Genomic DNA, 27,133 nt, shown 5'->3' with positions numbered 1-27,133 from the left:
ATAGAAAGCCTTATTATTACAGATTAAACTTCTTTCCACCTACAGAATTTTCTGAGAGTAAGAAGAGGAAGGCTGAGTGTGTGCTGAAGTGTTCAGGGAGCAGAGATGTATTGAGGGGTGAGGAGTGAAGAGGGGGCGTAGGGAATGTGAGGCGAGGCAGGTAATGAGGGGGAGGGTGAAGGAACGCTGATTGACCAAACGGATGGGCAGGGGGCCTTCCCGGTGCACGGTGCTCCCAGGGAGGAGGCATCACCCCAGCTGTAGGATGGGGCCACTGAATGCGGTGACTGTGCCCCTTCTAGGCCTCAGGGCAATGCCTGCATGCCCGCCTCTCGCCCCATCACTCTTCTGCCTCCTGACGCATTGCGTGCTCCTAACAGTCCGTCTGCAAGGCTGACGAGGGCACTCAAGGAGCTATAAAGTCATATGAAGAGACGAGTGCAAAGAACAGAAGAAATGGAAAATACTGTTACTTGTACATTCCTGGTTTTTAAAAAGGTGATTCCCCAAATGGGGTCAGTGTCAGGTTCCAGGAACCTGGATTCATCCCTGTAGCTCTGCCTTGGAGGAGCCGAGAATAGTTTTCCTGTCTCTTTCTTATGACCCGAAAATCACGAGTCGCTTTCCCTGTGTTTCCTATGTCCTCTCCTCCCGGGGCACTTTCCTCCGTGTCCCATCAGCCCCCACTGCAGGGCTTGGTGGTCAGGCTGGAAACCTGGCCCTTCCAGTACCTGGCTTGGGGTACTGGCCTCTTGCATGGAATGATTTCAAATTGCCATTTGTCCACAGGTAGCAAAGGATGGAATAACAGCGTTTTCACGTAGTTCGACCCAATTCCTCCGAGTTTTCTCTTCTGCGAAAAGGAGGTGATAAAGGAGTTGTTTACTGGGTGCAGTTTCCGTTTTGCAAGATGAAAGGAGTTCTGGAGATGGGTCGCAACAACAATGTGAATGCACTGTTCAAAAAACAACATTCAACTGAATAAATGGTAAAGCTCTCATTGGCTGTATTCAGTGACTCAGGAATCGGGCAGCGTCCCATCCAGCAGCCAGACCGGGCTCCGGGGATCTGTGCACAAGGAGAGACATACAGGCAGAAGGGAGTGGGGACACGGAAGCTACATGAGGCAGGAAGCGGGTTGGTTATTACAAAGTCACTTTCTTTTAGAGGACGCAGGGCTCTATCCCACAGAGACCTAACTCGCTCATCAGGCGAGTCCAGGTGGGTTGGCGTAAATCCCATTTCTGGGAGAGCTGCGACTGTAATTAAATCTCAGTTTGGTGACGTGGAGCTTAGCATAGTTGACTCCATTTTGGGCCCGTTGTCTTGTTTTTAACAGGACTTAACACTGCTGAACTGTACACTTAAAGATGGTTAAGGTGGTAAATTTTATTCTGTGTGTTTTAGCAGAATTAAAAAAAACAGATAAAAAGTCTGTCTCACCTGATGCTGGTGAAGATGGACTAAGACGGTGTGGAAAGTGCTTTGCACAGTTCCTGGCGTGTGGCGAACACTCAGCTCAGTAACAGCAGCTTTCATTAGTAGTATTAGTGTTAATAGTCTGTTGTTCCCCAAATTGGCATTCTCTTCCTCCAGGCCACAGTCAGCTTGTCTCTCTGTAGTTAGGGAAGGAACAAACAGTAGAAGGTTATCACTCAGTGGAATCTCCAAAATATTCCTTGTTGACATCAGGCTCTCCCTTCAGCTGGAGTCTGCTTCTCTTTATAAGAACAACAGCTAACACTCAACACAAATGAGCTCATTGAAGCCACACAATACCCCAGAGCATGGGCGTAATTCTTTTCATCACTTGCCTGAAGTCACACAGCTAGTAAGTGACAGTCCAGATAAGGCCATTCACTCCAGAGTCTACAGTTTTGACCGCTAAGTCATGTGGCCTACACCCCACCCACCATTGCTTTAGAGTCTCTTTAAATGACCGGTTCCTCTTCAGCTGGGCCACCTGAAATGCTTAGGTGCTGTTCTCCTGTAATGCCAGCCATCACCTCCCATCTACAGGATATGAGAAGGGCACACCTGTTGGGGGTGCTGCACAGGTCGTGCGTCCCTCACAGGACTGCTCTGTTCAAATGTGCCTCCCCTCAGAGCTCTGCGGTGGACTCCCGTAGCCCAGAAGTTCTGTTTATTTAGTTTTGCATGCTCTTCACTCCCTAATTAATTAATGTAATATGGACACAGAGTAATAAACCCTAGGGCAATACAGAACAATAGAAAATGAAAGGTGGGACCGCCTCTTCCCCCACTTGCCTGCGCCTGTGTTTTAACTATTTCTGTTTCTAGTTCTTCTGGTGGTTATTTCCAAACTTTAACTCCAGTGCTTTTGTATGCCATCTTCCTTTTTTCCCACTTTCAGTGGTTTTATTGACTTCTCACAGTAAAAGAGGAACAGCATAACACATTTCCAGTAACTGTGTGCTTGCTCCTAATTTTGCTGCTTTGTGGTTATTTATCTATGTCATTTGAAGTAATATGTTTAGATTCATACTTTAAAAAGATTACGTTTCTTGACATTGCCACTTCAGACAGGATATCCTGACTCTGTCCTGTAAAAGAAGGAACTCACCACCGCCTTCCACGTTCTAACTTCTGTCAGCTGTTCCATTGCTCTTACACTGTGGGTTTAAAATATTGACATTCTGTTCTGTAACTACCATTAGGTCCTCTGTGTTTTGTTTACATGTTGATTTCAGAGATTGAGAATCAATGAGTATTTACATTATGAATTTGGAATTCTTACTCTTTTTAGGACCACGGTGTGTGACAGACCCATAGAAAAGATGCAATTCGATTATCGAAGTGAGTCAACACGGAGGTCTTTAGGCAGAAGTGGCTCTAAGGCCTTGATAGGTTGTGTAAACAAACCAAAACCTAAGCCAGAGTCAACTCCTATAAATGTGTGTGTATCGGGGAAATGAAATTTAAGGTCAACCAATCACAAACAGCCAACTAGGCAACCCCTAAGCTTCAGCCAATCAAATCATCTCCTTGCTTTGCTTCCGTGTCTGCTCCATAAAAGCCTCTCCTCTAGTTCCAGTCTGACAGACACCCCAGCAACGTCCAGTTTGGCACTGCCTGATTTGCTCAAACAAACTCTTAAAAAAATTTAATGTGTCTCAGTTTATCTTTTAACGTATATTGTTAAAACTCCTCCATTCAAAGGAGAATGCTCCCAGACGCAACATGAGCTGTTTCCGTACATTCTATCCATGCTCAGTATCATGATACATTTTCATTTTTGTATATTTGGACTGTGACTTTTTAATACAGCTCTTTGCTAATTTTAGTTTTCCTGCTATTCCTAATGACCTTGGTTTCTTCTTGTTCACAGTGCTGTTCTTTTACCTTATCAATAAGATCATCCAGTTTCCAATTCCAGTGATGGTTATAGGAAATTTCCTTGACTCTTGAAGGTATTCTTCTCAAAGACCTCTGCCCTCATTTTCTAATGTGCTTGGTTCCTTCCTAGTCCCCCTAGAGAACGGTCACTCTAGGATTTCAATTCATTTCACTTCTGGGTTACTTCCACTTTTCTGGGTCTCATGTTCTCCTCTCTCTGAAATTTCTGTTTCGCTTGGCTGGAGTATGCTTTCAAATGATCATTACAGAAGGGCGAGTTGCAGGTGAGATTTCTGGGTTTTTGCATGTCTCAAAGTGTCCCCTCCGCCACCTCCTTGAATGGTTTGGCTAGAATTCTAGGTTTAAGAAGATTTTTCATCTCTGCTTTGACCTCTAGCATTCAGTTTTAGTGATGACAATCTGATACGTGTTGCTTTATAGGTAGCCAGTTTTAATTTTTCCTAAATGCTTAGGATTTTTTTTTTTTTAAATCTTTGGTGTTCTAAACTTTAACTGGGCTGTAATTGGGTGGTAGACATAGTTTGTATTTTTTTTTTTTTTGTAAGTTCCAGGCATTTGTCTTCTTTTCTTTCTCTTCTTATTTTCCCCCTTCCATTTTCTCTGTATTTATTTCCTGGAATTCTCATTAAATGGATGGTCCACTTACTGGATTGATCCTGTAAGTCTCTTAACTTGTGAAATTTTCCATCTCTGTCTTTTTTCATCTGTCTTTACACTTAATGGGATAAATAAATGTAAAATTTTGATAAGATTTTATGAGAAATAGGGTTTTATGAGGGAGGATAGCTGGGAGACCAAATTTAGAGTGGAGTTCAGGGAGGGCTTTTCTGAGGAAGTGACGTTCATGCTGGGTCTTGAAATATGGGTTGGAGTTGCCTGGAAGAGTGGGTGTAAGAGCTCTCCAAGCAGAGGGAGCAGCACATTTAAAGGCTGGGGCCAGGAAAGGCTGTGGCGTGTTTTAGGCACTGAAATGAGACCTGTGTACCTATGACACAGTGATCAGGGGCCAGAGTACATGAGTTTAGGGTAAAGAATAGCCAGAGGCTGGGTCGTGGGGACCTTGAAGATCAAGTTATGGTAACAGAGGTTATTTCTCGGTGCAATGATAAATCATTAAAGGATTTTAAGCTTGGGAGTAATATGATCAAATTTACACCAAAGCAGAACAACTCAGTCCATAGAGTGGCCAATGGAAGGAGTAACGGTGGAAGCAAGGAAGATGTTAGGAGGTTTTGTAGCAGCCCAGGCGAAGGAAGATGGTAGACCCAGGGGGATGCGTTGACAGGAAGAGAAGATCTGACAGATTGCGTGGTGGATGAGACAGAAGGAGCAAGGGGAAAGGGTCTCCTGGATGACTCTGAGACTTCTGCTGTGAGCAGTGTGGTAGGTAGAAATGCTATTAGGTGATGGAAGACCCTGGAGGAAACACAGATGGGAGGGGAGACCATGAGTTTAGCTGGGTTATGTCAGGTGTGAGACATCCCCCTGCTGATGGCCAGTTGGCCTCTGAGTACTTGGATCTGGGGAGATTCGTGTGGGAGGCCAAGGCAATTGCTTCAGGAAGGAAGTGGAAGCGTTGATAGTGTCGAATGCTGTCAACACTACCAAGTAGACCATAGCTGAGACATATTCATTCAAATTTGAAACCGAGATTTTTGATGGCCTTGGAAAGAGTGGTCTTATTAGAGCGGTGGTTCTGAAAGCCAGACTTTGTGAGTTAAGAAGTAAGTGGAAGGTGAGCAAATGGGCTGGGGTGGGTGAGAGAGGGCTGCACAGGCAGCACCTTCAAGGAGTATTGACTCTGAAGGGGAAGAGAGGACAGAGCTCAAGGGAAGTGTAGCATAACATGGGTTTCCACATCGAAACGATTCATTAGACTGTGAGCTCCAGAAGGGCAGGAACCATGTGTCACACCTCCTTCTCTCCTCTGGGCTGGCACAGTGGCAGGAATACAGTCGTTGATCAAACCGTGTTCACTGAACCTGCTGGAATATGCAAAGCCTTAGCAAAGAGAACTGTTCTACCAGCCATGGCAGGTAGAGCTGGCTCAACACTTGGCCTCCAGGGCTGCAGCTGACGTTGACCACGGGTCCAGGTAACGGCAGAGTGATGACAGTCATGACGTGTGTAAGCTGTCCTTGTCAGCCTGGCCTCTTGGAGGTTAGCCTGCCGAAGGTTCTACTCGAGAAAGAGGAAAAGGAGCCAGCGGCCGGTTGGTAAACCCCAGGTCCTGGCTTCAGAGGTGAACAGTCCTGTCAGGATTTCTTCTCCCGAGTAACCGCTATGCACTGATCCCCATGCCATGGGTTTCACATGTTTTCTCATCATTTCACAAAGTCCTTCACATTCACAACTATCACTCACATTTCATAGATGGAGCATGAAAGTTCAGAGAGGGTAAGCCTGTCTCCTAAGGTCATATGTGTTGTAAATAGCAGAGTTAGGATTTGAACCCAGGTCTTCTGATTTCACGGGACGACACTTACCCTATAAAGGCACATGGAAACACAGTGGGGCAGAAGAGGAATGACATGGGCTTTAATGGCCCAAAAACTCCTGACGGTGTGTGTGTCTTTTCAGTGACTTGCAAGGGACATGAAGAGCAGATGGTAATTAAATGATCACGGGTGGGAGGGAGAGGAGGGGAGAGAAAGCGGGTAGCTGAAGAGATTGATTCATTAATGGGATGAGAGACTCTAATGTAATTCAGGTGAGTGGACCCCGGAGGGGCTGTGCCAAGGGATTCTCATGAAACCCTGGTTTTCGGTCCTACTGCATAGCTTTCTCAGGGAGGTGAGGATTCCAGGCTTTTTTGGTTTGTATTGTTCCTGTACTCTGGCCTTATGAAGTAAAATGTATGGAGGAAAGGGGCTGTGATTTGTGACATATTCATAGCAAAAACAAACAATTCAGAAGACTAAAGAATATTTTTGTTTAAAATATTGACATTATTTTTCTCATTGTAAGTGTCATCGCTAATAGGAAAAGGTAATCGAGAACTTGTAAAATATTGAGAAGTTTGCAGAAGAAAATAGACATCCCCTTAAAATCCCACGACCAGTTCATCATTGTTCCAATTCTACTGTATTCCAGTCTAGAGAATATGTTCGAAAACATTTAAAGCTCCTTTACATTCACATAAAATATTGAAAGAAGCCGTAAGTCATTTCTTCTTTTCCCTGTAGGCACGTCTGATCTTAAACTAATGGAAGAGTCTAGTTTTTCTTAAAAACCGTAGAAAGGGAATATTCTTAGCCATCCATGATATTCCTTTCCGGTGGCCCCACATGCTGACAGCAAAGGAGCCTTTCAGTTTCCTAATCGAAACCTTCCTGGCAACAGTAGAGATGTCTGTGTATTTAGTAAACACAAAAATGGCCATACTCAATGTCTATTTTCCCGAAGGAGCCCAAGCCAGTGGATGAGATAAAACCAAGAAGGGACCACGCTCTCTTCATTTCCATGATTGTCTCGGGGCCTCAGCTGTAGCTGGGGAACTAGCAGGAGTTGGAAATAAAGTGAAGGTTAAGCAGGGGACACTTGGGGGGCCGCTGGAAGGGGGAGCTCTTTCAGTAACAGAATCATAGGAAATGTCTCTGAACAGATGTTCTCTCTTTTTTTTTTTTTTTTTTTAAAGATTTTTTTGGGGAAGGGGAACAGGACTTTATTGGGGAACAGTGTGTACTTCCAGGACTTTTTTTTCTAAGTCAAGTTGTTGTCCTTTCAATCTTAATTGTGGAGGGCGCAACTCAGCTCCAGGTCCCATTGCCGTTGCTAGTTGCAGGGGGCACAGCCCACCATCCCTTGTGGGAGTTGAACTGGCAACCTTGTGGTTGAGAGGACGCGCTCCAACCAACTGAGCCATCCGGGAGCTCAGTGGCAGCTCAGCTCAAGGTGCTGTGTGCAATCTTTAGTTGTAGGGGGCACTGCCCACCATCCCTTGTGGGATTCGAGGAATCAAACTGGCAACCTGGTGGTTGAGAGCCCTCTGGCCCATGTGGGAATCGAACCTGCAGCCTTCGGAGTTAGGAGCATGGAGCTCTAACCACCTGAGCCACCGGGCCGGGCCCTGAACAGATGTTCTCTTGAAGAAAACCCAAAGGTCTCATGGCTCCCTGGGGGCCAGAACCCAAGATACCAAACTGGCAGAAGCTAATGCGAGTCCAGTTTCTGGAACAGAGAGGGACGCACGAGGCAGGAATCCTCCTCCGTGCCCATCTGACGCGCTTTCCGTTGCATTGGCCGCCGCCTGTGCTGCGCCGTGCGTCTCAGACGGCCAGGTGGTATTTTCACAGGGTGATGGAGTTTGGTGGTACGGAAACTAGCGCTGGTTTTGACCTTCTCTTCACAGTGCGCAAACTTGCTGGTTCTTCACGCTGTTAGGACTCTTGGAAAACATCGTCAACCAAGGGGCCATGCCGAGTTACAAGAGAACTTCTGAAACTCATCCATCGGTGAGTACAAAAACATAAATACATAAATGCGTGTTTCTAATTTTTTTGTAAATTCGCAACCTGGCTTTATCCAGAGTTTTGCACATGTTTATATCTTAAAAAAAAACCAAAAAACCGTTGGGGTGACCAACTTAAGTACACAGGGTGGTCCTAAATTGCAGCAGTGGCAGGAAATCTGGAGATGCTTAAGACACCCTCCAGGTAGCAGGGCCCAGACGGAGCGGCCACCTGAGAGGCAGGAAGCCCCGGGACTGTTTGTTTGCTCCCTGGTGCCTGCTCTGTGTCTGTCACGTGTGCATTTTCCTCCACCCCACTCCTGTGTGCGTGCCCACCCCCCTCCCCATCTGCAGGCTCCCTCTTCTTATCAGATGCAGCTCCTCTTCTCCACATCACATAATGCCCGTTGCCATAGCACCCGGGCACTTCGCGTTATTAAGACAGTCTCTTTATTAGGAAGCCTGCCCCTCCCAGGAAGCCAGGCGCCTCGAGCCGGGTTGACAAGATGATGAACCTGTGTCTTGGGAGGCTCAGGGGTTTGTCAGGGGGTCAGGCAGATTTGCCAGGTCAGACAGCGTGGCCGGCAGGCCCCACTCCTGGCCGCACGTCACTGCGGAGAGTGCCTGAGACTCACGGCCACATCTCGTTTCATGGCCTTTTTCTTCCATCATCACCCAGAATAATTATATTAATACATGTTATCACACTTCCCACTTTACGAAAAGGCTTTCCAGTACATGCCTTCTTTAAGCCCTCACTCAGGGTTTTATGCTCATTTTAAAGGCCGAGGACCCTGGAAACAGATACTCAGAGGGGTCTGACTGTTCAAAGTCATGCAGTCACTCAGGGGCAAAGCAAAGACTCAAACCAGACCCACTGTCCCCATAGCCACTTCTCTCATCATAGACACACAGGTGAGAAATAATTGTATGCCTTATGCAGAATGGGTGCTCAGTAATTATTTATTGATTTATTGGACTAAATGTGTTGGCTTTTGAATCAAATGTGATGGTACTGACACACCATCACTGGCTTTGGGTTAATTTCCCAGTAGGGAAACTATTCTTCTTACCTTTTTTTTTTTTTTTGAGCACCGACTATGAACAAGGCACGGATGGAAGTGTGAAGTGTTGGGGGTCCAACACCTGTGTTCTCAGACGGTGGAGGGTGGATGAGTCTGGGCCGCACACAGAGCTACTTAGTCCAGCAGAGTGCGATCGACGCCATCCCTCCTTTCACTGAGTGTTTCCTGTCTGCGGACAATGTCCTCATGGGGCTTTCTATCGGCAGCGGGATGCAGGTGTTGCCCAGACAGATACATAGTTATTTAACTGTAACTGTGAGGTGTGCTGGGTGTATAATAGGAGCACAGAAATGGAGGTTCTGACCTTGGCTGCAGAACAAGGGGGGGCTGTGGCATGGAGAGCTCCCTAGGAAGAGACTGATCCAACAAGGTGGGTGACATGCTTGCCCTGTCCCCCCCCGAAGGAAACTGAGGTCCCTGCCCTCATCACAAGTAGGCCAGGCCCTTCGTGGAGGCTGAGGAAACTGCAGGCATTAAAAAGTGAAGGGCGTGAGGGTTGGGTTCTTAGCAGCACACACTCAGGTATGCCTTATGCTGAGAAACGCCGGAGGTCACAGGGCTGAGTGGGTTGCGGATCAGGACAGAGAGGTGGGGGTGGGAGTTTCAGGAGCAGGAAGAGAGAGAGAAAGAGATACAGAGACACAAAGAGAAGAGAGGAGCAGGGAGTGAAAGAGAAAACAGGGACGGCCTGGCTGGGCAGGACCGGAAGACGGAGCGTTTAGGACAGGCTAGGACTCGGCTGAAGGACGTGGGCCGTGAGGACATGGCTTCCGGAAGCGTGAAGCAGCTTCAGCCAGAGCAGGGAAGGACGGAGCGTCCGAGGTGCATTTGTCTGGAGGCTGGAATGTGCTCCGTCGGGGGAGGGCTGTAGGGCGTGCAGAGGTGGCATGGACCCAGGACCTCTGTGGGCAGCAGGGGGCCATGAAGAAGATTCGGTCCCAGGAGGCAGGCACGTCAGAGCTGTGCGTGAGGACGGATGTGCCAGGAGAGCACGGGTGGGCAGCAGGATGGCAGCCGCCCCTCTGCCTCGTTCACAGCATCTTCCTGGTCTACCACAGAAAACCTGAGCGATAAGTGGCAGTTTATCAGTTCCCTGCCCACCCTCCAATGGGAGAGGCTGATTAACTAGCATCCATCGTGACTGCCTTCCTTAATTACCAAGCATGAAGCAGCCATCACTGAGGCACAGACAGAGCTCAGCCCTGTCCCTCCAAGGTGAGGACATAAGGGATGTTGGAGAACTACTCGCTGGATGAAGTGACTCCCCTCCCTTTGTGCTTTAGTCTGTGGTGGCCTGAAGTCCTTGGACCTATCTCCACGTGCCAGGATGTGAAGGGGGTCCTCTCTGATTTCACAGCCCTGCAGGCTTGGCTGGTTGAGGTCGGCACAGTATGTGGACAAACCCGTCAGCAAAGGGCGGAGGCAGGAGGGGGCCATATCAGCCCCACATATAGGCTTTGATTTGGCGACAGAAAGGCTCCATTCCCCAAATATCTGGGCCCCGGCCTGCTGTTGTGTCTGAAATTCCACCTGGAGAGTTGTTGCTGGTTGGGCAACTTCAGAAATAGTGTTGCACCCTTAACAGCTGCTCAGGGTGAAGCCACAGTCCCTGCTGGCCCCCCTGCGTCCTCCAGCTCTGTCTCTCTAACTGCAGACCTGGGGCTGCTGCTCGCCCGGCCCCCTGCATCCTAATGGCTTTGAACTATTTCGTATCTCTGGGGCCTACTTTCTCCCAACAAAGACTTTCCAGGAGCCATAGCTGCAGGCCAGCACCACCTCACCCCCATGCTCAGCCCGTTTTCCAGAACCTTCGTCTGACCAGAGCCTGGGCCTCCTGCTTGCCAGGCACAGAGGGCTGGGCGGTTGGGGTCTGCAGCTATGAGGCACAGTGAGGTCTAGTGGGACGAGCACAGGGGTGAGCCAGCAGACTTGGTTCCTAGGCCCGACCCCACTGCTTAGGTGCTGACGCTGGGACATCAGTTAGGCCATCGAATGGCGGTCACGCTGGCCGTGCAGGTACCTGGGAGGCTCCAGTGAAAAGTCTCCTGGTAACAGGGTGCATACTCACTTAAGGTTTGGCCTTCGTCAGACACCTTTCTGTAAGGCTGTGATTCTTGAACTCTATTGCTCGTCCACCTCGCCTGTGGAGCTTGTTAACGATACACGTGTCCGGGCATTCTCCAGCTCCCAAGACTCACTCAGAGGGTCCAGGCAGAACCCAGGAATCGCTGCATTTACAAGCCTCCCAGATGAGTCTGACGTGGATGGTGCTCAGACCCTTTGAGCTGCAGGGGGTGCGGTGGGGGACAGTCTCAGATCCTCTCTTCCCCAACTAATTCTGTTCCGTGTCCCATGGCTGATACCAGCTAAACTGGGTCTGGTATCTTTTCTAAGGCTGATGGAATCCACTGACTACAGAGACTTCGCAAGCCATGTCTGATACTGCTAAGCATTCTGACTGCACGACCCCTCCCTGTGCCACACCCCTGCCCCCCAGCCCCTGCCCCCAGTCAGCTATTTCTCTGCCTTTCGGGAGTTCTGTTCATTTTTGCTACTGGGAAGAGTGACCTGAATGCCGGTGGGGAATACAGCTCTCCCTCAGGTCCTTCCAAACTGAGTGCTTTCTGGCCCTTGGGGACTCGTGGCTGGAATTAGGGATGGTGACACAGGGCTGGCTTTCAGCAGTGACAGAGCTGCGTCTTGGCTGAGCACGAACTCGAGGCCTGCCCCGTTACAGAGCAAACCATCACAGCAGGTTAAGTCTCACGTCCCAGTCGCCAGTCCTTTCTGACTGCAGCCCCCTTCATTCTGCTTGCAGTAGTATTCCATACCTGTGGATACAAATAAGCTACAGGTGCGTGTGTAGACGGCCAGCTGCTCCTCACACGGGGAGTTCCATCCCTGGAGCTCACACAATTGCAGGACCTTGCTATGCTGTAAATGCGTGGGAACAGAGCAAGGTCGGCGCTGCCTGAGCCCTTCGTGCCAGCTCCACGCTTTGCTCGGGGGACCTCTGGAGAGAGCGAACCGTGGCCTTTACCACCATGCCAAGCCCGTGCCTGGGGCTCCTATGTGAAAACCCAGTCCAATATAACAGACACTTGCCCCCATGTAAATATAGCTCCACAAGTGGTGAGGCCTTGGGGCCGCCCTGAGGTTGACGCTGAGGTTCCTGACGTCTGCCTCGCCCTTCGCAGCTGCCAGGATGGGAGCCTACCTCCTGCGTCTCTGGAGGTATATTTAGATCCTCTTCCCCAAGTGAGTGGCATCTGAAAATAGATTGCCCGGCCGGTGCGATTGGGTTGCAGCCTGCGGTCTGCACCTCTTACAGCCAGTATACAGTCCACACCAGGACCCAGACGGGAGCCAGGAGCCAGCTCAGTCCGTGCCTGTTCTGTAGGCCCGAGGGCAGTCTCCTTGTCGTGGAGCTGGGCTCTGCTCCCACCACTGTTGCTTCCTCCCTCTCGGGGACTCGAACAGACCTTCCTGAGGTCTGGTGGTGACACCCACCTCTTCGACTGGGGCTCCTGGATCTGGAGCCAGCCCGGACTGGGCGTCCGTAATTGCTGTGCTGGCCTCTCTCTGGAGGGGCCAGATGTTTGCCTCTGGTCGCAGCCCCAGTTTTCTCTCAGCGGGATCACGGTTGTTGTGTATCCTGAGAGCTCCCAGGGAATCTGCAGCTGTGGCCAAGTTGTGTATGGGGAGGGTTGATGAGCGTGACCGGGCCGGGAACCAGGGTATCCACGTGACAGTTCCTTCGACCCTGAAAACTGTATGACAACGTTTAGTTTGGAGTTAAAGGTAGTTGTCAGCTACCCTTAGACTCGTAGCTTGTAGCCCCATGAGAGCAGGAATGAAGCCTGTCCTGTCCATAGTTGTAATCTCAGCATCCATTCAATCCAGAAGCATTTATTGAGCACTTACTGTGTACGAAGCAAAAGGCTAGAGTCTCTGATAGTGTAAAGATGAGTAAGAGGTGGTCTCTACACGCAAGAAGAAGATTCCAGTTTCACAGCTAGTTATCACACAAAGGGAAGTTCAACTACTGCTGTGGTAAACATTTAAGCAAGTCATTTTGGAGAGCGTTGGAAGTACTAAGTATTTGGAAGGGGGCGTTGAGAGAGGAACTGGCCGGTAGGGAATGCTTTCGTGAGTAAGGTTTTGACAGCACAGGGCTGGGAGCAGGGCGTGAGCGTGTCATGCTGAGACCACCACCAGCAAACCTGCAGGGGGACCTCACCACCACCTCTCCTGCTAGGAAGGGCTTCTCGGGTTCAGAAGCTTAGTTATGTGCTAGCAGATGGGCCAGTGGGGTCATCCTGGAAGCGGTTTCTCCTTCTCAGCTTCTTGTGAGAGGAAGGCTGTCTCTCCTTCAGTCCCCAGTCCCCAGATGTGCACATTAGGAGAGCGTGGGGTTCTTGTAACAGTTCCAAAACCCAGCCCGTGAGCCCAGACCAACGGAATCATCTCTGGATGTGGACAAGGGCATCTGTCACTTTTTAAAGCCTCCTGGGTGATTCGAATGTGCAGACAAGTTTGGGAACCACCCCCTTGGGGCAAACTTAGCTCAGTCAGCTGGTTTCCCCAGGGAGCGGAGCAACTGGCTGTGCTACAAACTCCGTCTGCAAAGCCATGCAGACACCTTGTAGATAGAGCGTGTGCCTTTGGACACATCTCAGGCCTTATGGAAATGGCCCCGTTTTTGACGGTAGCTGAGAATGTTCTGGAGTCAATCAGCATTCTTTCTGAGTTAGCACCTCACTTCTGTCCTCAGAGGATCTCAGTCACCAAGGCCGATGTACTGTGCTTGTGCTTGTCGTGAGCTTGTCCACGCGTGAATCTGTGACCCCAGGAGAGGAGCCCGTGAAAATGAAATTTGGGCTGTCTACTGTCAGAAGCTGGGAACACTCACGTCCTCGTGTCCGGTGCCCTGGAGTTGACTTCAGGAGATCTCAGCATAATCAATGTGTTTTTATTCCTTCATTAGTCACACATTTACTGGATTTCCATTCTGTGTTGGGCTCTATTGTAAAGGCTGTTGGGGCCACAAAAATGACTCAGGCCCAGTTGCCAGGCATTGAGGGTTTGGTGTTTAGTAAAACGGGGTTGCAAGGGATTCATGATAATAATACAAAGAGGAAAATGTACAGTGACCCCAGGGTGGTCCCAAGCGCCTGGGTGGTCTAGGAGAGAGAGACTGGTTTAGCGAGAGGCCACCTAAGCGCCCCATGAGAACGGCCTGGAAGAACGGTTAGTATCTGGACAGAGAGCAGAGGAGGGGGAGCAGAGATGCAGAGGGACACGTCCCCGGAGACGGGTTACTGGGGTGGCGCCATTGGAAAATGGCGAGTGGTTTGAATTTGACCAGTACCTGAAGGGGAGACGAAGCCAGGAAGGGAAGTTTCCAGCAATACACAGCTGACGTGCTGTGTGAAACCCAGAAGCATGGAACTCTTGGAGGCTAGATCTTCTAAAGGGGAGACCTCAGCATTTTCCTCCCAGCCTCTAGAAGACACCTCCCCCTGGTAGCCCTCCCCCACCTCTACTTTCTCCCCCAGGCTGAATCCTACTCACCGTTTAGATCTGAGCAGAAATGGCGTTTTCTCGAAGAAGTCTGCCCTGACCTTTCCATTTAAATTAGGCTCCCCTGTGATGGCCTCTCATCCCATCCAGTTATTTTCCTTCCCAGCACTTATCATGGCTTATGATGATACATTTATGTCTGTGACTTCTGGTTTGCTACCCGTCTCCTCCCTCAGACTTCACAAGCTCCCTGAGGCCAGGGACTTTGTGTATCTGGTCCCTTAGTGCATCCGCAATGACTGACACACAAAAAGCTCTCTGTTGTATTGGCTGAATGGTAATTGAATGAATGACAGCAAAGAGAAAAAACAATATATAGATTCCCCCCCCCCACATGTACAGTAGAAACATATTATGATAAGAAAAGGATCATTGTCTGGTGAGAGACACATTGGCTAAGAGTCAGAGATGGGGGGTCTGGTTTTTATACCCATTCCTGGCACTTGCTAATTGAGGACACACATCTGAAATAGAATTTGTTAGAGTAGCTATCTTTCCTGCTGTGACATCACAGCCTGGGTCTCCAATTCCTCATTTACAATATCGGGATAATACAGACTGTCCTATTTCACTTGAATATTTGGGAAAACACATCGAAACTTTATATAGTGTTACGTAGGTAGAGTACTACACAGTATGAAAATGTTCATCTGTATCATCAGAGTGGAGATGTTTGCCTCTAAATTTTATATCTAGTTTCTATTGGCAGTTGTCAAATACTTAATTTTGTTTTTCATTCGTGTTCGCTGCAAACTATTATTTTCTATTGCCATTGGTCAGAAGCGAAAAAATAAATACACAAGCGAGACCAGTGGTAAAGCTATATCCTGTCATTACCAGGCGAACACGACACTGGGCCGCCTCGGTGTCAAACGTACCAGTGGAAACACATGTTCTTTCATCTACCCGGAGGCACTGATGGCTTTCATCACAGCAGAGCGGATCATTTCAGAGGACGAGGCCATTAGCCTGGACAAGAAGTGAGCTCGGCATCCTCATGAATGAATTAGCGAATTCCCACTACGGACACGAGTATTTGGCCTTTCGTTTGACGTCCGAATGAGAATCCGGGAACAGCTGGAGACTGCAGTGACTGGAGTCAGTGGGGTTGTCTGGGAAGGGCTTATGGAAGGATCATGTTTTTATGTCAACAATGGTCTGAGACAAGACACAGTGGTGCCAAGCGAAAAATGTGGATTAAAAAGAAAAGCCCCATTCACATTTCTTGCACTTTAGGCAAAGTATATGGCTTGTTATGGGATATGAAAGCATATGGAAGGTATCACAAGGAGAGCATGCTGGGACGGTTTGGCTATAAGTGCATCAAGCATTTCCTAAGGTAGAAGTATGTATCGAGCACCTACTCGCGTTTCTGGTGTTCATGTGGGGAATAGTTTATGAGGGGAAAGTGTGCGAGAAAGTAAACGGGCATGAGCACCGAACCAGAGTTGGCATGAAAAAACTGCATTCCCACACTGAGCAAAACAGCCAGACAGAAGGGGCCATCAAAGAAAGGGAAGAAAGAAAAACAAGAAAGGATTACTTTCTTGTCTTTGTATAGAAGTGTACAGTATAAAACCAAAAGAAACGCCAAAACAACACAGCATGTGCATACCTGTCACCACACTTGATCCACAAAACCAAAACAAAGCCCAGAAACCTCAGTGAGGTCGGCCCGTGGGTGATTCTCCAGAGAGTGAAGGAGCTCGCTGAGGTGGTGGGGCTGGTGTGCTGGGAGCTGTGTGTCCCTGGGTCTGTGGTGACTGTCCCAGAGCACCTTCCAGAGAGCTTGGAAGGTGGGTCAAGGCACGATGCAGAGGCCTCTCCATGCCAGGCTCAGGAATCTGGTCTTTATTCTGTGACCAGAAGGAGACAATGTACCCCACGTAGTGAAGGGGGAAGAAGGTAGAATCCACCACAAGCCAACAGCGGGTCACCTGACAGTGAGCTTGGGCAAGGCCCTAGAGAGAGCTTTCTAAAGGGTGGACTTGGAGTCCTTAGAAGAACCCTCGCCAGCAGTAGCTCGCCACAAAAACTCGCTTCCTTCTCTGATGGGCGTGTGACAGAAACTGTAGTTTGTCACCTCAATAAGACACTTGCTTCAGATACCTCTGTGGAGAAGTGAGATAATTCACTTGCCCTGCATTTTCAAGTTGAAGGGGATTGTAGCACTCCAGCCCTGCTCCATCATTGTACAAATGAGAAAAAGGAGTCAAGGAGCAAACTTGCTTACGTCATATTGTCATCGTCGTCGTCATCGTCACAAAAAGAGCTCGCTCGCTGAGCATGTGCTGTGCATCTGGGGTATTCTAGGGACTCGTGTGTGGACTCATTTAACCCTCATGACAAAGCCATGCGGTAACGACGGCCCAGGGAGACTCGGTGGCTGTCAATGCCACAGGCTGTTGGCCGTGGGAGTGGGCCTGGAGCCGGAGGTGGTGCTGTCTCCACGGATCCAACCTCTCCAGGCCGGGGCCCTCGGCAATGGCGGGACAGAGTGTCTGCAGCACGAATGAATGGAGTTTCTGGTGACATGCTGTTTTCTGTGTGTCCTTGGCAACATTTTTATCCATGAGTTGGATAAAATATGGAAAGAAGTTTGTCAGATTTTCAGACGTCATGAAGTGGAAGGAGGAATAAGAAATTCCCCGGATGACAGAAGCTGGGTCCCAAAGCCCTGGGAGGACGGGTGGATCCAAATGTTCCGTTTCAGAGGACTATGGGAAGACAGTGCGTGTTGGCCCCCAAGCTCTCTGCCCAGGATGGAACGGAGGACGTGTCCAGCTAGTTCTAGGAGTTAGTGACTGCGGTAAGCCACATGGCGCTCGGCAGGTGCGCTGAGCCCGCAGCCAGCCAAGGGAGCCTGGTGCTTGGGTCTTTCTTCCTCCCTCCTGACCTGACTTGGCTCTGACTCCCATCTCGGCCCCTCCCCCCTTGTCATCCAGCCTCTGCTTCTGCTCTGGTACTTTCTTTATTCCTAGTTTCTGTTCTGGGTTCTCCTACTGTTTGAATCTTGATTTTTCCTCCGTGGGGCCCTGATTTGACTATCTCGCTGTCCGTGTCACAGCAGGAGACACCCTCTCATCCCTGTTCCTGCCCCTTAGAGCTCAGTTCACAACACTGACTCATCGTGGGTGTGCTGACGGCACCCCCATTGCTCCGCTAACACATATACCACGAGGAGACGATTTGGACCAGATCTGGGTGCCGCATCCCTGTTTGGCTAACCCTTTTCCCCGCCATGAGGGTGTCTCTATGTATATTGAAGTACATTCATGGAGAAAGGATAGGTCGTGGATACACCTGAACACTCAGCGATTCATGGAATGATAGCAAGAGGCAGGAGTGCCTAGAGAAGGTAGACTGCAGGCGTGGGAGACTTGTGTGTGAATTTTCAGAAGACCCCACCATGACAGCCCCCATAGGCTTCTCATGAGTGGCTCCAGGGACTAACTAGCCTAGAACCTGTGGGCAGAAGCTGTACAGATTTCAGCTCAAGAAAAAAACACTTTCTCATGGTGAGAGCTGTCTAAAAATGCAATGGTACTGTAGTGAGCTCCCTGTTGTTGGAGGTATTCAAGTATAGGCTGAGCAGTGGCTTGTGCGGAACGCTGTGTCACAGACCCAGACATGCCAGGGGTACTTGGACTCTCATCTGTGGGTCAGTCCCACCCAGGAGGGTCTGTGAGTGAGGCCTTGGTGATGCTTTGTGAGCAGGTGGCACTGACCGTGGGAGACAGGAAAATGCCCGCCGGTGAAACATCAGAGAATGACCACCGCCGAGCCAGCACGTCCTCCCTACCTGTGACATGAGCAAAGCTTGGAGCCCAAATGGCCCCGTCCACCATGGCAGGACAGACCCACGCCAACGTGAGGGCCGCTCTGTGTTAGTTTTCCATCCTGGGAGATGAGTCTCACGCTTTTCTGATCTTGTGCTCATGAGGGGGCTGGCTTCTCTCCTGCCCCTGTGCCCCCCTCTCCTCCTGGCGTCTCTCCTGCCCCTGTGCCCCCCTCTCCTGCTGGCGTCTCTCCTGCCCCTGTGCCCCCCTCTCCTGCTGGCGTCTCTCCTGCCCTGTGCCCCCCGCCCCACTTTCCGGGATCCAGCACCAAGTAAGTGCATTGGACAGTCAGCAGCCTGAGTGAGAAAATGCATCTTCATCAGACCCCATTGATTTCTGAGGGTGCAAGCCCAGGAAAAGGCACCTGAGGAGCCTCCCACCCCCGCCACCCCCCCTCCCCTGACCTACTCTGGGGCGGTCGCACATCGATTGGCTTCCCAGATAATAGCTCGTGCCACGGGGAGGGACCTCTGGGGACGGGCAGGGAGCTGGAAGGGTCGCACGCAGCAGCCCAGCCCCGAGTTAATCAAAGTAGCAACAGGGTCCCAGGCGGCGGCGGCGGCGGCGGCGGCGGGCGGAGCGCAGCGCGGGCGGCGTGGTGCGCGCTCGGGGAGGCAGCAGCTGCCGCCGGCCCGCGGGCCATGTGGACGCTCCCACCGAGAGGCGGGCTCCTGGCTAATCCCGGGGGGCTGGCCCAGCGCGAGCGCCCGGCGGCGAGGCGGCGATGACCGCGCGCCGCAGCCCAAGTTGAAGGGAGCCCGGCTGCGCCTGGGAGCCCGGAGGCCGCGAGCTCAGAAGGCGCCGCCGAGGACTATGCGCTGAGGGGCCGCCATGTACGGGAATTATTCTCACTTCATGAAGTTTCCCACGGGCTTCGGCGGTAAGTGTTTCACCGTCGGCACCGGCCGGGGAGACGGGAGGAGATGGGGGAACACGGGTGACTGTGGAATCACCTGTGTTTACATGCACGTATAGTGTGCTTCCGTGCGCGCTCGTGTGCACGCGTGGGCGCATAAGACGGGGAGAGACCGCTGTGGGAGAGGCTATGCCCGCACATCGGCACGAGCGGCCGCGGAGAGGGTCTGGGACGTTCTGAGGAGCGTGTCCAAACCCACATGCGTGAGGATACGCCTGACGCGGAGCTAGAACAAGAGCATTGTTACACCCAGCGTGCGCGTGTGTGGGTGTGAAAAGTGGAAGAGTTAAAGGGAAATCGCTAGGATGTAGCTATTATCCAACTCGCACTGCGCTGAAAAAAGGGAGGAAAAAGGTTTTGCTGACCCTGAGGGTCCCTGGGACACATGGTGTAACAAGGGCATGCTTGTTTTCTTTAAAAGCAGATTTCCCTTTAATTGGATTTTTAAAAAGAAAACATAGCACTTTAATTTGCCACCAAGCTTTCCTTCTTCTCGGTTCTTCCCTTTTGATTTGCTAATAGCCTCTGGTTCCCTCCCCTGCTGCTGCCCCCAATTGCATTGCAAGGGTCGCTGCCATCACTTCCACGCTGAGGGCCAGGGTGGGGGTCTGGGCTCTTATAATGGTCATCCAGCCGGCAGGGCGGCCCATCAAGCTTCACAGGGGCTGCCTTAACGCCCGGGCACCCTCGTCCCAAGGTCCTCCAGACTCAGTGACAGCAGCAGCACAGTCGCCCAGCTTTGAGTAAATGGAACCAACAGCTGACCAACTGGCCTCTCATTTGTCAGCTGGTGGCATGGGGCCCCTGCTCCCGGGAGCCAAAGGGGAGCTTTTGCCCTGTGACGCTGGCACTGGCAGGCAGGACAAAGCAGAAATTCTTGTCAGGTCTTAGGACGGAAAAGTCCCTGCTCTCTGACCTGTGCACGCCGGGCAGTTCCTCTGAAGGCTGGCCTCCTGTGCTAGCAGGACCCTCTGTGAGGTGCGGTGGGACCTCGCAAGGTGGATGGGGGGGAGAGCGGGCTTGCTCATTCATTCACGGTGCTTTGGTTGTTTTTATGAGCCAAGCATGATGTTAGATGCTGGGACACAGATGTGAATGAGACATGGCCTGTGCCACTTGGGTCACATAGCTGTCACACAGATGCATTGTAATGCTGCGTGGTGTGTGTCGTGTCCAAGACGCAAGGAGGTTGCTGCTTACACGTAGGCGGTGGGGGGCTATGGATGTGTTTACGTTATTGGGGCCAGTCTTGTGACATGACCCAGTGAGTGTGGTGGCCAAGGCTGTGACCTGGACATCTGATCTCCTGTTCATGGCGGGGTAGCTGGGTCCTGGGTGTGAAGAGCCTTCTCAACTCCCATCTTGGTCCCTTTCACAGCTGAGCAGCACTTCTCCCTTCCCCTCTGAGGTCAGTTGTCTGAAGAATGTGCTTACCCACGAGATCTCAGGACCCCCACACTCTGCGAGGTTATGGCTGCCAAGGAGACCCTCTGGCAGTTGGGGTGATTAGAAGGGTCGAAGGTGTAGGGAGTTAGGGAGAGAGCTAAGATAAAGGCTGGAGAAAGGTCTGGTCCCAAATTCGGTGGGGGCTGCATGGTGGTATCTTGGAATGTTGGGAGACCTCAGAGCATCTCATTGTGTCGACGTGTACACTGGGGTGTCCAGGATGGCAGGGACTGGTTCAAGGTCGGGTGGGGCTGAGTGGGAGAGCCCTCGCAGAAAGCCCTGACTCAAACTTAATACTCGTTTTCCTTCATTCTGATACAGTGACACGAGCACAAGACATAGGTAGATAGAACTGCGTTTGTTTCCTCGTTTTTCACTGACTCACTGGGAGACCTTAGGCGACATATCGAACCTCCCTGAGTGTCAGTGTCTTCATCTGTAAAATGGAGTCTATAATCCCATCCTCAGAGTATTGTCACGGTAATTAAGTGTGCTAACGCACAAAAAGCGGCTACTCTAGTGTTGTCCATATATTTAGTACTTAATAAAAGTTATACGTTCACTCCCTCCAGTTTACTCAAGTGCTGACATGCAAATTAATTTAAAAACCAAACACTCCGGTGGAAAGATGAATTAGGAATCTGGGGAAATAAAATTAAATCCATGAAGACCCACAGACTTTGCTGGTTTCGATTTTCGTAATTGTGGGAGCTTGGGTCTGCGTAATTAGGTCTGAGGTAAAAGGAAACAGGGGGGCGCAGCCTGGAAGAAAGTAAGTTGATATGTGGGGAGGGAGGAGGAAAGGGTCAGCCTGTTGTTTAAATGTCTCCCTCTAATGCTACTTTGTCTCATCATTGCTGAGGGGGGAGAATGCTGATTTTGTTTAGTTCTGTTGGTGTTTTCCATTTTGTTTGCATGCGCCAGGGAAGGCGCTGCTGAGACTGAGCCAGAGACCAGGGCCCCACCTGCAGGGAGGTCTGTCTGAGAACCTGCAGTGGGGAGGCTTGCAGGCAGGAGGGAGGCAGGCTGGCTGCCCGCAGGTACCCGGAGACCTGAGGGTTGGAGACGATGTCCCCTGCAGCTTCTAACTGCCTGGGCCCCAACACAGCCAGCGAGTTACGCTGCATTTATGTGTCCCCCTGCCTGTTTACATGTTAGCAAGTGGAACCACAGGGGCTCCTGTGACTTGCGCGTGGCGGCCTCCAGGGAAGCAGTGTCACCTCCAGGAAACAACACTGTCATCCCATCGGTGAATGAGACACTGGCCAGATTGGCCAAAGGGTGGTGACTGGCTGGGTGGCAGTGGCCCCCCTGGTGCCCACTCTCCCCACTCAGTCTGTGCCCTGTGACGAGGCAAGAACCTTTGTGTTCTCCTTCTCTGCCAAGTCCTGGCTTTGCCAGCTGCTCAGGGTGATTTGTTTGCCTGGATGAGACAGTTGTCGCCTCTAAGAAGATGGTAAACAAAGCCTGTAATCCCCCATCCAATACTGTGCAGTAATCCTCAGGGAGCCCTCAGGGAGAGGAGAGGCAGTCATGCCACCTCACGAGCACGCCCAGTACTTCCTGAGGGCTAGCCACCCTGCGAGTACTTGACCAGCAGCAGCTTATTTAAACTCACGATGGCCCCTGAGTAGGCACAAGTGCCATCGTTACATGCTCCTCTACAGAGGCGGGCGCTGTGGCATTGCCAAGTGTGGTGACATGTGTAAGGTCCCATAGCTAGGAAATGGCAGCGTCGCATAGCCAAGGATGGGAACCAGGCGTCTGGCTGCAGAGCCCACTCTCTGCCAAGCTGCCTCTCATGACCTTTCTGGGCCTCAGACTTGCCCTGGGAGCCACAGGCGTGGTGCCCCCCACCCCGCCAAAGGCAGAAGCCCAGGTACCCTGAGCACTGCCCACTGGTTGCAGCCTCGTGGCCTTTCCTTTGAGGAATAAAACACAGGATAGCTTAGCAGTCACTCAGGGGCCACAGTGACCTGTGGACAATCTTCTGGGTGCCTCCTGGTTTGTGAGAGTCCTGCTCCACTGACCCTGGCCATCTGTAGAATTGTCCCTTTTTCACTCAAGAATAGACATGAGGGAGTTGAGCTGGAGATGAGTGTGTGTGTGTGTGTGTGTGTGTGGCAATACGAGGATGTGAGTGAGTGTGGGAGGAGGGTGTGTGTGTGTGTGTGTGTGTGTGTGCACCACAACATATTTTTCCCTCCGCGGATGTGTGGCTGGCTAATCGGGACCTACCAGGGGCGTAGTGGTGGGTGGTTAGGGTTTACATAGGAGGAATACTGTTTATGAGATTTAGGAAGGAACATATTTAATATAAACTATTTTCTGAAATATTTACAATCTTCCCGAGAGATAGAGAGCTGAGTTGCAACTGGGGAAAGAAATTGTGCCCAGAGTGCCGTACACTCTCCACCTCTTCCTTCCCCTCATTATGTAGCCTGTCCGTGTGCAGAGAATCTCAGCCCCCAGACCCAGGGCTGGGAGGCCCGGGCTTCCAGTGGAACGTGCCCTGCCCTCCAAGTCGACGGTAGAAGACACAGAGGCCCAGGGAACATCAGAAGTTTATTTCCTAGGACGCCTGGGTTTGGGTGGCTCTCGTGACACTCATGCAGGTCGTGGCCCCTCTGATCTTCACTGAAGAGTGAAAATAGTAGCCAGTGTTTATTGGGCACCTACTATGTGCCAAACCCTTTGCCAAGGGTGTTACGCTAATATTGTCAGGGACCCCAGGAGGTGAGGTGCTACTGTCACCACCCCCATTGCACCGACAGGGATGATGAGCCACAGGGAGGTTGCCCAAGGTCACCCAGCTGGAAGGGAGCAGACCTGGTCCTGGTCGAAATATTTCACTTCTAAAATATTTATGTTTCTTTTGAACATAAATATTTGCAGCAAATGAGTATAATAACTAGGGCTGGGGGTGGGGCAGGGGACTGGGCCCTGGAAGGTGCTCATAACACAAAGGTCCAACATTTTTCCAGGTGGACCCCACTTAATTTTAATGCATGGAACCCAGTTTTACCTTCTGGATCAGGGGTCAGCAAACTTTTCCTCTGAAGAGCCAGACAGTAAACATTTTAGACTTTGCGGCAATAAGGCCCCTGTGTCAACTGCTCAAATCTGTCCTAGTGTGAAAGTGGCTACTGTCAATGCACAAAAACAGCACAGACAAGGCACAGGGATGTGATGAGTCCCTGGCAGTTTGTCAGCCCCCAGGGGATCGTTCTGGAGAAGTTTGTTATCAGTCTGATTGTCCTCCAGTCAGCAGTGATTCCCAACACTAGCTCTTGCCCAGCGTCCCCATCACGAAGCTGAATCTTCAAAGCTGCACAGAACCTGTGGGTCATCCAACCCCTCAGTTACAGAGGAGGACACTTGGGTAATAGGTGTGGCTTGCCCAAGACCTGTAGCTGTTTGCGGTCTTCAAACTGGGTCCCCCAGGAAGATCAGGGGGACCACCTGGGGTGGCAGGAAGAGGAGGGGGGCTAAGCCACAGAGAACCTCCCCACCTTTTGGTAAACTAACTCAGTGCCAACCACACAGGGTCAGGGTTAACCTGCCACAGCGTAGGGATTCAGTAATACGAGGTCTGACAATGAAGTGTGCGAACTTCTTGCAACAAGGTTGCTCACCTTTTTTGATATAAGAGGGATTATTCATTATGAATTTGTACCAACTGGAGAAAACCGTTAACCAAGTTTACCATTTGGAAGTGCTGAAAATGCTGCATGAAAAAGTTAGACGATCGGAACTTTTCACCAACAGTTCATGGCTCTTGCATCACGACAATGCACCAGCTCACATGGCACTGTTTGTGAGGGAGTTTTTAGCCAGTAAACAAATAACTGTATTGGAACACCCTCCCTACTCACCTGATCTGGCCCCCAATGGCTTCTTTCTTTACCCAAAGATAAAGGAAATATTGAAAGGAAGACATTTTGATGACGTTCAGGACACCAAGGGTGATATGCCGACAGCTCTGATGGCCATTCCAGAAAAAGAGTTCCAACATTGCTTTGAAGGGTGGACTAGGCACTGGCCTCAGTGCATAGCTTCCCAAGGGGAGTACTTCGAAGGTGACTGTAGTGATATTCAGCAATAAGGTGTGTAGCACTTTTTCTAGGATGAGTTTGCGAACTCAAGTGTCTGACCTTGTACAAAGCCTGGAAAATTGTAAACTCACAGTAAAAGTTAATTCTCCTTCCCCATTTCAGAAAATCTGGAGAGAATTTAGTACATGGGTTTTTCTTAGAGGAGGTTTTTCTGTTCCTAAAGTGTTGACTGTGCACTGGCAAGTGCCGACAAAGTGAATCCAGTAAGACGTGGATTTTGCCTCAATTACAGAGAAGTAGGTTTTAACCAGTCCTTCCATCGTCTCTAGAGATCGGGCAGCGAGAGAGCAGAGGCCTGGGACCTCCAACCCCATCATCTCCAGGAGAGCCCGGCCCCCTTCCTCAGAGACTGTGACTGAGAAGGAGCGAGGCAGCCAGCAAGGGCTTCCAGGGTCAAGCTCAACTCAGAGTCCAGGCGGGATTGCAGAATTCCGCAGCTGAACCGAAAGACTGGAAAGGCCTGTGATCTTTAATTCAAAAGCACTTACAGGAAGTCAGAGGAGCAGCAGAGAAAGCGCTCCATAAACAGGCGGGATGTTTCTTCTAGGCTGGTGGCTGGTTTCATTTCTGTGATTCCATATCTCCTTTGTCCCTCCTTTCACTGGCCACCAGTGTCACGGGGAAGCAGGCCCTTGGAGGGCTTGGGGCCCTGTTTTCTCAGCCCTAGCGGTGTGGGGAGCAGAGCAAAGGTCAGAGGTCACCAGCAAGGAAAGACTCCTAGACTGCGTGGGAATGGACTCCAGTCAGCCAATGAGCACGCACAGGCTGGGCCCTGCAGGACCGGGGCCCATGCCTGCCCTCTGGGGACGTGTAAGCTATTACAAGATCTGGAGTCTGCGGAACCTTTGCGGATGAGTTATTTCTGGAAATGGTCCTTGGGGGCTCAGGTTAAGTGAATGGATCCAAGGAATGCAGGTATTCAGACCCTGAAAACAAGTGATGCTGTGTGCGGTCCCCACTGGTGATGTGACATTGCAGTGGGGACAGGTGCTTCACTGTATTGTAAGATGATGGCGGCGTGTAGGAGACCGCCCGTGTCCAGAGACTCAGAGAACGTGCTGGGACACAAAGCTCAGAGACGGAGAAAGGAGTGAGGTCTTGGGTCCAAGAGCTGCCTGTGGACGAAATTGGTGTTCAGGGTCTCCAGGAACAAGGGGTGATGGGGGCACCCTCAGCATGTGCCTGAAACGCTTGCTGGTGTTCGGCTTGGGGGACCAACTGGTACGTGGTGTACAGTACACAGAACCGGTTTAAAGGGACAGACAGCTGTTCCTTGTCAGTGGAGCCACCACTCTGCTGGAGCCTCTTTTGTGTTAAGGACGGCATGATACCCACCTGTACCAGCAAGGTTTGTGGTTTGGTGCTGGGTGGGAAAGGTGGTGTGCAAGCAAAATGCCCTTCACTACATGCAGACAGCTTCAGGGAAATTGTGCTGGACGAGGTAATTCACAACAAGCTGCTCACCTTGCCATTCTGAACCTCAGTTTAGTAATCTTTCTAATGGGGATAATTCCTGGCCTACTGACAACTCGGAGCCAGTTTGAAGATTGAATGAAATGACAGTGGCCTCAGGAGGGACTGTAGTATCCGCAGTGCCCAGCATAGACCTGGCACACCGTAGGCAACGCACAATTTTTAACTGAACCACATAACATGGAAATAAGTAGCACAGAATTATAAATAGTTGGATGAGTGTGAGGCACAATGCGGTGGAGGAAATACGTAAGCTCGGACCCGGGAGCCAGAGGACCCAGGGTTTTTGTCAGGACCGTGTGGCCTTGAGCAAGTCACCAGCTTCTCTGGGATTCTCTTTTCTTCTGTAAAATGAGGTGTCTCTTCAACGAAGTCTGGTTTCTAACCCAAAACAATAGGGTGTGGCCTGATAAATGTATGACGGACGCAATTAGCCTGGAATGGTCATTAAGTTGTCATGCTATGAATTAGTTTTTATTTGGTCATTCACCAAAAGAAAAAAAAACAAACCCCAAAAAAGGTTGTTAAGCAAATAAGATTGTAGAAATGCTGAGCCTATTTCAGCTCCATCTGTTTTCAAGCAATTTAAAAAGCATAGGAGGGATGTCATTAGCATATTAACGGGGTGTTAATTACAAGAGTCTTTTAAAGCAGATTTTATGAAATCCCCACTTAATAACCATTAGCTTGTGGTACTTGAAACACAAACTCTTCACGTGTGTTACTTAGAAGTAATAAAATTGTAGTTTAAAAGTGATCTGCCAACTTGTCACGAATTTAGACTGATTTTTCTCTCAATTGATCCAAATGAGTGAGGTTTTGCTATAATTATATATAATGCTGGTAAT

At 50.4% G+C, this 27,133-nt stretch overlaps 1 protein-coding gene across 4 annotated transcripts in view; it reads left to right on the top strand.

Moving 5' to 3' along the window:
• RXRG (retinoid X receptor gamma) overlaps positions 1–27,133 on the top strand; it is a 147,426-nt gene that overhangs the window by 87,596 nt on the left and 32,697 nt on the right. For 2 of the 4 annotated variants that reach the window (XM_019747337.2, XM_019747336.2), the window contains exon 3: positions 7,730–7,832. Coding sequence is in view for 1 of the 4 variants with exons in the window: in XM_019747334.2 (XP_019602893.1) it covers positions 19,167–19,215 (49 nt within the window). In the remaining 3 variants the exon portion in view is untranslated. Of the gene's footprint in view, positions 1–3,624; positions 3,642–7,729; positions 7,833–18,812; positions 19,216–27,133 lie in introns of those variants that run through there. The other 2 variants (XM_074322280.1, XM_019747334.2) reach the window with 2 other exon arrangements.

The sequence above is a fragment of the Rhinolophus sinicus genome, linkage group LG17 (genome assembly GCF_036562045.2).
Source record: "Rhinolophus sinicus isolate RSC01 linkage group LG17, ASM3656204v1, whole genome shotgun sequence".
NCBI lineage: Eukaryota > Metazoa > Chordata > Mammalia > Chiroptera > Rhinolophidae > Rhinolophus > Rhinolophus sinicus.
This window is presented reverse-complemented; position numbering and strand designations above follow the sequence as displayed.